The sequence below is a fragment of the Callospermophilus lateralis genome, chromosome 5 (genome assembly GCF_048772815.1).
Source record: "Callospermophilus lateralis isolate mCalLat2 chromosome 5, mCalLat2.hap1, whole genome shotgun sequence".
Lineage (NCBI taxonomy): Eukaryota > Metazoa > Chordata > Mammalia > Rodentia > Sciuridae > Callospermophilus > Callospermophilus lateralis.
Window position 1 is genome coordinate 78540863 of NC_135309.1, and position 12186 is coordinate 78553048.

The 12186-nt window shown below is 33.2% G+C and overlaps 1 protein-coding gene across 7 annotated transcripts in view; it reads right to left on the minus strand.

Moving 5' to 3' along the window:
- Positions 1-12186, minus strand: part of Fer (FER tyrosine kinase) — a 413495-nt gene that overhangs the window by 310905 nt on the left and 90404 nt on the right. For all 7 annotated transcript variants that reach the window (XM_076856939.2, XM_076856936.2, XM_076856937.2 and 4 more), the window contains one exon: positions 845-1034. In XM_076856939.2, the coding sequence (XP_076713054.1) occupies positions 845-1034 (190 nt within the window). The remainder of the gene's footprint in view (positions 1-844; positions 1035-12186) is intronic.

The following is a 12186-nucleotide window of genomic DNA, read 5'->3' on the forward strand; positions in this document are numbered from 1 at the left end:
CTACTAAAATATCAACTATAAATCCATTTACTATAATAGTTCTATCTATGGAATACATCCAGCTAACCCACAGAAAAAACAAGGATATAGCTCAACCACAGCACTATTGACACTTTGGGCTGGGTAACTTTTCATTGGAGATGTGATAAAGAGGCTGCTCTATGAATGGAGGCTATTTAACAGCCTTTAGACACCAATAGCATCAACTAGTTGTTACAATGAAAAATGTCTGAAGATGCTGCCAAATCTCCCCTATTAGGCAAAACTTCCCCTTAGTGAGAATCATCAACAGAAGGAAGAGGGAGAGAGAAGGGGAGATAAGGAGAGAGGGAAATGAAAGAATTTTATTCCAGGCATTCTTAAACAATTAATAAAATAAACTTCAAGTTGGTGAATTAATAGCTAAAACTTATTTTTAAAACTAAATCAATATTTTGATTTATGAAAACAATGAACATACCACCAATCTGAGGTAAATAAAACTCTACTACTCTTAAGAACAAAAAACTAATAATAAACAGTTTTCTCCTTATTTCTTACTTCTATCTTAAGAAATACACCCTGCCTTCCTGCTGTCTCCCAGGAACAAAAACAATTACAGTTCTTTCTTTACAGTTTTGAAGGCAGGAGATGAGCATTTTCCTCTGACTCTATAGCTGCTTTTGAAAGTGCTCTCCAGGTGACCTGAGATGACTGACAACTTGCATTTAAAAACAAGTCTAATAGGACCTGCATATTAACAAGAGCAATAATTTGTTATAGCAAGTTAGAACTAAATTTTGTATTCACTTGTTGCCTAGACACTACTCTTTCAAGTCACTCACTGGATTACTCTTTGGCTTACCATAGATGTAACTGATCGTGCATCTTCTTCATAATTTACTATTGGAGGTGGCTCTTTTCCATCATTTTCATGTACTTTTTGCTCTAGTAATTCTTTCTGTGCTGCAAACTTTGCCTCAGTGCATTTCAGCTGTTGGACCGATTGTTTCAGCTCTTCAAGTGTCTGTTTTTGGTTTAGCAGAAGCACAATACTAAAAAACAATAAATTAAATATAAATTACTACAATTTTTTAAGAAGTGAAGACATTAACAGAAAGTATATATGTAGATTATGTTTTTATTTCCTTTCTTTTTCCTTTTTATAGGAGTCCTTCAGAATCCTAAGAAAACGAAATTAAACATTTTTAGTTGTCACAATAGTTAGGAAAAGTTATCATCAACAAAATGGAAGAAAGTGTTTGGAAATAAAACCCAAATTCAAAATGCTTTTAAATATATTGTGATCTATGACATTCATTTTACTTTACACCTAAACCATCTTCTTCACAGAGTAAAAATACTTAGGTCCAGAAGTTTAGGGCCTAAAATGAATGAAAATGACAGAAGAATTTTAAATTTATTTCAAATTTCAATGGTAATATAGTAAGGGTCAGATCTGTGCCTAGGGTAAAAGAAATGAATTAATTCGACACTCAGCAGTGTGTATGTTATCAGGCAAGTAATAGGGAAGGGGATTATGACAAGGAATGGGGTTGAGTGTGATTGTGGAAAGAATTATAAACTAAGTCCACAAACCTATCCAATATTAACATAGAGACACATCACCCCAACCCTCTTTTAGAGAACTTGCCCCTAAAAAGGCTGCATTCAATGGGAGTTTCAAACTCATTTATACACATATAAGCCATAGGAAAACAGGTAGGGATGGTGGAAAGGCCTCTGGAAACACCTCATCTGTATAGTATATATTAATATCATGAAAGAACTATGTCACACACACTTCCAAAAGTAAGTTATTAATATATAAGAGACAATAGATTATAAATTAGAAAAAGCTTCATAATTTGACCATAAAGTCAGAAAATGATAAATTCTGAAACTTGAAACTTTCAAGAATCAAAATGTAAACAGAATAAGTGTTTTTAACCACAATGAACCCACAGAGAGAGATATAAATCATCTGCTGATTGATGTTCTGAGTATAAGCTCATGACTACTATAAAGAAAGCAGCAGTCTTTATATTGCATTGAGTTTCAGGGGAAGATATACCAACAGAAATGTGGAGAACAGTGCTTGGGAAAATTGAACTAATGAGTGAGAATATTTGTAGGAGACCTAGAAATGTCCAGAAGACAGATTACTCTAAACAGTAGAATTCAATAAATGATAATTATCATTTGCATCACCATCATTCTAAGTCCATGGCCTATTTTCTAAATCTGCACAGATTTCTTGGTAAATTCATGCTGGTTTGCTTATTAGTCAGTAATTGCTTTTTTACAATAAATTGGTATTTTGATGTCTTAGGGAATCCTTCCAGAGAAACATGACTTGTTAATATAATCACTTTAGTGAACAGAATGTTTTAAGGACCCAGGTCCTAGAAAAAATTACATCTACTCTATACTAAGAGCTTCTTAAGGGTTTCTTCTTTGCATCTTCGAAAGAAAGAAAAGAAAGGAAAAGAAAAGAAAAGAAAGAAAGAAAAGAAAATGATAATAAGTAACAAAGTAACAATTTAAATCATTTTTTAAATGAAGACAAAACAGAGGGGTATACTTGAAAATAACAATATCATACTGTTAGTAGGCCTTCATAAAGACGAATGGGAAATGTAAAAAATAAATTAAAAGAATGAAAATAAGCTTTCCAAAAGTGAAATATGAAATGACAAGGCATAATAATTACCAAAAAAGTAAATGTTAATGAGTACCCAAATATAATTTTAAAAAACATCTATTTATGGATAAATTTGACTCTATCTTAAACCTGTGGTAAATTGAAAAACAGTCCCCTAAAGATGACCAGATGCTCATTTCCAAAACCAATAGAATAAGTTATCTCACACAGCAAAAAAAAATGTCTAGATATGATTAAGTTAAAAATTTTAATATGGGTATATTATCCTGGATTATCCCAAATGACCCCAAGTAACTTAACTATCCTCATAAGAGGAAGACAAGAGACAATTTCAGAAAGGGCAGTTGACAACTGAAATGATAGGGGAAAAAACAACGTGCTGAGAGGCCAAACCAAGGGAAGGAAGATAGCCTTTAGAAGCTGGAAAAAGTCAAGAAGACTCCACAAGAAATCATTCCTATAAATACATTGCTTTTACTGCATAAAGCTCATTCAGACCTAAAGAAATATAATTGAATAAATTTTTGTGTGTGTGTTTGTATATGTACGGGTATGTATATGCTTTTAAATTATCTTAAAAAGATAATATGGATATTATCACATATGTATAATACTTTTAAGTTATCTTAAAATGGGTAATGAGAATTAATATTGTCAAATGGCCAAACTACCAAAAAGCACTATACAGATTTAATCCAATTCTTATTAAGGTTCCAATGACATTCTTTACAGAAATAGAAGAGGCAGTCATGAAATTTATTTGGGAAAATAAGAGGCCCAGAGTAGCCAAACCAATCCACAGCAAGAAAATTAAAGCAGGAGGGATCACAATACCAAACCTTAAATTATACTACAGAACCACAGTAAAAAACAACAACAAAAAAAAAAAACAGAAATAAAAACAAAAAAACACAGCAAGATATTGTCACCAAAATAATATGTAGACCAACGGTCAGACACCAACACACACAAATACAGTTATCTCATACTAGACTTCTAGACAAAGGTGCCAAAAACATACATTGGAAAAAGATAGCCTCTTCAACAAATGGTGCTGGAAAAACTAGAAATCAATGTGTAGCAAAATGAAACTAATATCCCATCTCTCACTATGCACAAAAATTAACTCAATATGGATCAAGAACTTAGGCACTAGAACAGAGACCCTGCACCTAATAGAAGAAAAAGTAGGCCCAAATCTCTACCATGTTGACTTCGGAACTAACTTCCTTAACAAGACTCCTAAAGTACAAGAAGAAAAATCAGGAATCAATAAATTCGATTGAATGAAACTAAAAAGTTTCTTCTCTGCAAAGGAAAACAATCAGTAATATGAAGAGAGAGCTTACAGAAATGGGAGAAAATATTTACCATATGCACCTCAAAGACAGCATTAATCTCCAGGATATATAAAGAACTCAAAAAGTTTAACATACACACACACACACACACACACACAAAAAAAAAAAAAAAAAAAAAAATACCCGATTCAATAAATAGGTTAAGAAACTAAACAGATACTTCACAGAAGAAGAAATACAATCAATCAACAATATATGAAAAAAATATTCAATATCTCTAGCAATTAAAGAAATGCAAATTGAAACTATACTGAGATTCCACGTCACTCCTAGTCAAAATGGCAATTATCAGGAATACAAATAACAAATTGGTGAGGATGTGAGGAAAAAGATATACTCATACATTGTCGGTGAGACTACAAATTAGTGCAATCACTCTGGAAAGCAGTGTGAAGATTCCTCAGAAAACTTTGAATGGAACCACCACTTAACCCAGTTATCCCACTCCATGGTATATACACAGAGGACTTAAAATCAGCATAATACAGTGTTGCAGCCACATCAATGTTCATAACAGCATAATTCACAATAGCTAAGCTATGGATCCAATCCATGTGGCCTTCAACAGATTAATGGATAAAGAAAATGTGATACATATACACAAAGGAATATTACTTAGCCCCCCCCCCAAAAAAAAGAATAAAATCATGGCATTTGCCAGTAAATGAATGGAACTGGAGACTATTATGCTAAGTGAAATAAGCCAACCTCCAAAAACCAAAGGCCAAATGTTCTCTCTGATATGCAGATGCTGACTCACAATAGGCAGTAGGGAGGGAGGAGTGGAAGTTCACCAGATTGGACAGGGGGGCATGTGGGGAAGGGAGAGGGGATGGGAATGGGAAAGTCAGTAGAATGAGTTGAACATAACTTTACTATGTTCATATTTGAATACACAACCAGTGTAACTCCACATCATGTACAACCATAAAAATGAGAAATTATAATCCATGTATGTATGATATGCCAAAATACATTCTACTGTCATGTATAACTAAAAAGAACAAATCATATATATATATATATATATATATATATATATATATATATATATATAAATAAATGGGTCATGGACTTAAATATAAAATCTAAAATTATTAAATTTTTAGCAAAATGTAAAAAAAAAATCAAGGTCTAAGATTAGGCAAAGAACTTTTAGATTTGATACCAAAAGAATAAATCACAAAAGGTGAAATAAATTGAACTATATTAAAATTTAATTTTCTTCTTTTTTTTTTTTGAAGACAGAGAGAGAGAGAGGATTTTTTTTAATATTTATTTTTTAGTTTTTGGTGGACACAACATCTTTTATTTTATTTTTATGGGGTGCTGAGGATCAAACCCAGCGCCCCGTGCATGCCAGGCGAACACGCTACCGCTTGAGCCACATCCCCAGCCCAAAATTTAATTTTCTTCTAAAAGATTCTGTCAAGAAAATGAAAATGAAGCTACAGACTGGGAGAAAAACTATTTGTAAATCACATATCTGATGAAGGACGAGTGTCTAGACTATGTCAAACGCTTCACAGTAATAAAACAATCCAATTAGAAAATAGAAAAAAGAGTTAATAGATATTTCAATAAAAAACATATGAGAAACAAGGACATTGAAAAGTTGTTCTCTAATGTAAGCCATTAGGGCAATATATATTAAAATAATAATAAGATATTACTACATACCTACTAGAAGGTCTCAAATAAAAATAACAATAGCAAATTCTGGTAAAGATAAAGATAAATGATCACTCACACATTGCTAATTGGAATGTATAATGGTATAGCCAACTTTCAAAACACTAAACATGTAAGTCCCCTGCAATTACTAACAGCACATCTGGGCAGTTTTCTCAGAGAAATTGTAACTTATGCTCACATAAAAACGTATGCTCACATGAATATTTAGAGAACCTTTACTGGTAATAGCTAAAGAACTAGAAAAAACTAAATATCCTCCAAAGAGTGAATAATTAGATAAACAAATATATCCATACTGCTACAAATTGTGTTGTAATCCTCAAAAAGATATGTTCATGTCTTAAACCCTGAAACCTCAAGACTGTGATATTATTTGGAAATAGGAATGTTGCAGATACAATTAATTAAGGTCATTCTAAATTAGAATAGGGCCTAAATCCATATGATGGTCATCCTTTAAGGAAGAGAGAACTCTGGATAAAGAGAAGAGACAGTCTGAACACTGTAGGAAGATGAAGGCAGAGTCTGAAATCATGTTTCTATAATCCATAATGTATAATAAGGAATGTCGGGCAGTGCCGGCTAGGAGAAAAGCATGAAACACATTCTTCCTCAGAGCTCTCAGAAATAACCAATGTTGTTAACACCTTATTTCAGTGTTTTGGCCTCATAACTATGTGAGAATAGTTATTGTTTGAAGCCATCCAAACTGTGGCTATTTATTGCAGTAGTCCTAGAAAATGAATACACATACCATGGAATACTACTCAAAAGTGCCTGGATGAATCTCCAGGGAACTATGCTGAGTCTAAAAAGCCAATCCCAAAAGGTGACATATACAGTATGACTCCACTTATATAGTATTACTGAAATGGCAACACTGTGGAAATGGGAACTAGATTAGTGGTTTTCAAGGTTAAGAAAAGACAAAAGGGCGTCTAGGTTGGTTCCACAACTTAGCTATTATGAATTGTGCTGCTGTAAACATTGATGTGGCTGCATCACTGTAGTATGCTGTTTTGAGTCCTTTGGGTACAAACCAAGGAGTTGGATAGCTGGTTCAAATGGTGGTTCCATTCCCAGTTTTCCAAGGAATCTCCATACTTCTTTCCAGAGTGGTTGCACCAATTTGCAGTCCCACCAGCAGTGTATGAGTATGACTTTTTCTCCACATCCTCACCAACACTTGTTGTTGTTTGTAATCCTAATAACTGCCATTCTGACTGGAGTGAGATGAAATCTTAGAGTAGTTTTGATTTACATTTCTCTAATTGCTAGAGATGTTGAGCATTTTTTCATATATTTGTTGATGGATTGTATATCTTCCTCTGAGAAGTGTCTGTTCAGTTTCTTAGCCCATTTATTGATTGGATTATTTGTGGGGGGTTTTTTGTGTTAAGATTTTTGAGTTCTTTATATGTCCTAAAGATTAATGCTGTATCTGATGTGCATGTGGTATTACTCAGTATTAGAAGAGAATAAGATCATGGCATTTGCAGGTAAATGGATAGCGTTGGAGAATATCATGCTAAGTGAAGTAAGCCAATCCCCAAAAAACCAAAGGCTGAATGTTTTCCCAAATATGAGGATGCTGATTCATAATGGGGGTTGTGGGGGGGGGTGCATGGGAGGAATGGAGGAACTTTAGATAGGGCAAAGGGAAGGAAGGGGAATAGAGGGGAAAGGAGGGGCATGGGGGTAGGAAAAATGGTAGAATGAGATGGACATCATTACCCTAAGTACATGTATGAAGACATGAATGGTGTGACTATATTTTGTGTACAACCAGAGACATGAAAAATTGTGCTCAATACGTGTACTATGAATTTAAATGCATTCTGCTGTCATGTATAACAAATTAGAATAAATAAATGAATTTTTTTTAAGAAGAGACAGAAGGAAGCATAACTATAAAAGTACAACATGAAGGAACTTTGTTGTGGTAGAAATGTTTTGTATCTTGTGATCAATGTCAAAACCTGGGTTTTAATATTATTTTATAATTTTTCAAGATATTACCATGGAAGAAACTGAGTATAAGGTACAAGGAATCTCTCTATATTGCTTCTTATTATTACACATTAATGTATAATTATCTAAAAATATCTGTTTTGAGGATAAGACTTGTTATGCACCTTTAGGAGTTGTAAATATTAGATGATGCTGTGAAATATTTATATTAAAATCAAATTTAAAGAATTTGATTTTAGTCGCTTATTATCATTTGATAGGGCAAGTTATTCTATAAGTAAACTAATTTAGAAATGACTTAAGAATGTGAATATCTAATATGGAATACTTTTAGTATTCATAAAGAAATATAATATGTTTGCATTATTTTCAAGTAATATAGTATAGGTTGCTAACAAAGTAATAAGTAACAATAAGTCTAAACCAATTTAAAACCAGATAAAAACTTATTTTGATTATATATGTATTTAAATATACATGTACAGATATATGCAGATGGTCACAAAAGCAGGAAGTACCCAAGAAACCTTAAGAAATAAAATCCAAACACATCACCCTAAGAACCTTTTAAGATTTTTTTTTAGTGAAATATTTTAACAAATAATGCAAAGGCAAACATCAACTATTCCAATGTATAAATGAATGGGATTTAGCAGTGACCATTTAGTTATATAATATACTTAATATTGTCAAGATTATATCCTGAAGCAAACAATAAAAATTCCATGGTAACACAGGCTAACAGAAATTGGGTTTCATACCCTGAAAGGCTTGGCAATTGTGACACACCCCTCTAACATATTTCTAAGTATGCTATTAAAATCATAAGATCAACAAAAACTATGATCAAAAAGATAGAAGCTTTGGAATCAGAAACTAATGCATTTTCTAAAACTTATATATGTGGTCATAGGTAAGTAATATAAATTCTCAAAGTCCTACAGATAAAATATAGGCCATTATGAAGAAGGAATAGAAAAATAACATTCAGTGAGATTTTATCATTTCCAACATAGAATGTGATACAAAGTAAAAATTCAAGAAATGTTACTTTCCATATACCCATCACCTATCAAGTTCATTCTCCTTTACTCTTATTCTCATCTTCTAATAAATACAAATAAATGAAGGAAAAAGTCTGCACCATAATGTAAATGAAAAGATACAAATAACTGAATTAAGAAAACACATTTTTAAAAAGTCCCAAACTTCCAGATTAAGAAAAACTGTAAAGATTACTTTCTCTAGCAAATATATACTCAGACATCCTAGAAAAAAGGGATCAGCATACCCAATTGTCTTTCTTTTTTGTTGTTGTTGGTTGTTCGTTTTTGGTACTGGGGACTGAACCCAGGTTCACTTTACCACTGGGCCACTTCCTCAGCTCATTTTTATTTTTTATTTTGAAATAGGTCTCACTAAGTTGCTTAGGCCCTGGCTAAATTGCAGAGGCTGGCTCTGAACTTGTAAGTCTCCTGCCTCATCGTCTAAATCACAGTGATTACAGGTGTGCACCACTATGCCCAGCCCTGATGTCTTTCTTTACATTCACTAAACTTTAAAATAGGAGACATTTATATTGTGTGCATTTGTAAAACTATAAAAGAAAAAACAATTTGGTTATTTGTAAACATGTAAAGATATACATTCACCAATGAAGAAGAGCAAAAGTTGAATTTTATGTGTGATAATTAAGTTTTATTTTCATAATTCAAAAAGAATCTTCTGTTGATGCAATGCTGAAAGTTTCTAGATTAAATGAATGCCCAATGTAACTCAAATCTTTCTGTTCTCTTTTTTGTTTTTATTGGTACCTAATAATTTCTACAGAATAATGGGTCTCATTGTGCCATACTTGTATATGCACATACATAATTTGATTAGTTTCATTCTCCTTTGGTTTTTTTTATTTATTTTTTTTTAAAGAGAGAGTGGGGGAGAGAGATAGAGAGAGAGAGAATTTTTTTTAATATTTATTTATTAGTTCTCAGCGGACACAACATCTTTGTTTGTATGTGGTGCTGAGGATCGAACCCGGGCCGCACGCACACCAGGCGAGCGTGCTACCGCTTGAGCCACATCCCAGCTCCTTTGTTATTTTTTTTAGTTGCACAATACCTTTACTTTATTTATTTATTTTTATATGATGCTGAGGATCAAACCCAGCACCTTGAACATGCTAGGCAAGAGCTCTATCCTGAGCCACAACCCCAGCCCCATTCTCCTTTGCTTTTAAAAGGCATACTGATTCCAAAACGATATTGCAATAGATAGAATGTTTATATGCTTCCAAAATTCATATGCTAAAATCCAACCCCTATGATGGTTTTAGAAGGTGAGGCCTTTGGAAGGTAATTAGGCTATGAGTAGAGTATTAGGCTCCTCATGAATAGAATTAGTGTCCTTTTAAAAGGGACCCAAGATAACTATCTCATTCTCAATCAGCCACATAAGGATACAAGAAGACAGCCATCTGTAACCTGGAAAAGGGTCCATAGGAGAACCCAACCGGTGAGGCACCCTAATCTTAGTCTTCCAGCCTTTAGAACTAAGAGAAATAAAGAATATTATTTACAAGTCACCTTGTCTATGGTATGTTATTATAGAATCCCAAACTGACTATGACAGAAATTTAATACCAAATTGTATAAGAAATACAGTATAAATAAGAGAAGCAGGACTTAATATTCTATGTTATAACAGGAAAGATACTAGTGTCTTTAACTGAAATAGGGTATAGTAAGAGTAAACTAGATGAGGTTTGGTTCAGCTATATTGAGATTTTTTAATTTAGACTTATACATGGGCAATGTAGGATAACTTCTAAGACATCCCAAATGGGCTAATAAGAAGCCAAAAAATCTGAGAGTAAAAAAACTTGGGCCATCTTCAGAAGATTACAGAGTAAGAGGTTAGGGAGAAGAGTGACAAAGCAAATGGTCATGATTTTAGTTACTCCATAATGGATTGAGTGAGTGGAGAAGATTGAGCTGGCAAAGAAATGACCAGCAAAATAGGAATAATCTGGCATCTTGGGTTCCAAACGTAAAGGGAAAGGAAAGAACATGAAGTCAGCAAAGTCAGATACTGTTGAAAGATCAGGAAAGATAGTTGTCAAAGGAGAGGTCACTGGTAATCTTAACACACCTATTTCTAGAGCAATAGGGAAAAATTATATGTAAGTTGAAAACTAAGTGGGAATTGACATGGTGAGTGCAACACTCTTAGAACAACTTTAAACCAAAAGAACAGAAGGCAAAGATAATAACTGGGGAAATATGGAGACTAATAATGGATCTTGGGAGTGGGGGCACAGTTCAGTGGAAGAGCACATCCTAGCATGCAGAAGGCCTTAGGGTTCAATCCCACGCACTGAAGGAAAAAAACGGTGAGGGGGTTGGAGAGTAGGGAGGTAAAAATTGTTTTTTGGAACTAAGACTTGATTACATACAAAAAATGAGCACAACTGGGGGGGGGGGGCGGAGGTAAAAATAATATATAAAATAGTGTAAAATTTATGGGAAAGTAAGAGATCATAGAATAATTTCTAAAATATCCCAAGAAATAAATTCAGAACAAGAAAACTCAGTTGAAACAAGGAAAAAGAATGAATGCTAATGTGAATAGGTTTGGATGTCTAGTTCCCCCATAAAAAGAGAGTTATCACCTAATGTTTCTAATTTTTTCTGCAGTACAGAAGTCCATCTGCTTACAATAATGAGGAGAACAAGAGGATCATAAATTTCACAGAAGCAAAGAATATTTGTGAATTTGTGCAGAAATAATAGCAAGTGTGTAGACTGAAAAAATCCAACACATCACAAATTCCTTGAGAGTCAAACAAGTTGTGAGAGTATGATAGCAAGTCAGGATTAGAGAAATCATACCAGCAACCATTGTTGCTAATGCACGCAATTACCATTCAGATCAGTAATTTAAAGTTATAGATCAAAATTTAAATTTTGAAGGAACAGAAAAGACACTATAATTAGTAAAAGGAAGAATATACCAAGATATGTAAACTCAGAAACCCAGGAAGATATTTACAATCCAGAAATCAGCCAGACAAACAATAGTAAAACAAAAATAACACAACAAACCTCAGGGAGATTTTCATAGGTGAAGCAGACTACTATTTTCTAATCGGTTTGTCTGCTTCCTTTTAACACAGTACAAACCAGTTTCTGGCTAATATTGGTCTGACACTTTAACAAAGGGATTCATAGTGCATTTGGTAAAAATGAATGTGGGAAAGAGAGCTTTATGTAGAAGGTTCTTTCAGAACATAGTTCAAACTGTTAAAATATGGAAACATGATCAATCTGTTTTCAAAAACATGGCTTCACTTTCTAGGGCACACCACATCTACAAAAATACAGAAGCATTTCTCAAGAGTCCTACAAATTAACTCAATTATACAAAGATTTATACTTAAATTGAAGTTTCCATTTCTGGAAATGTTTTGGTTGTATCACTGAACGATTTGTATAAAATTGCATTAATTAAGCTTTCTTG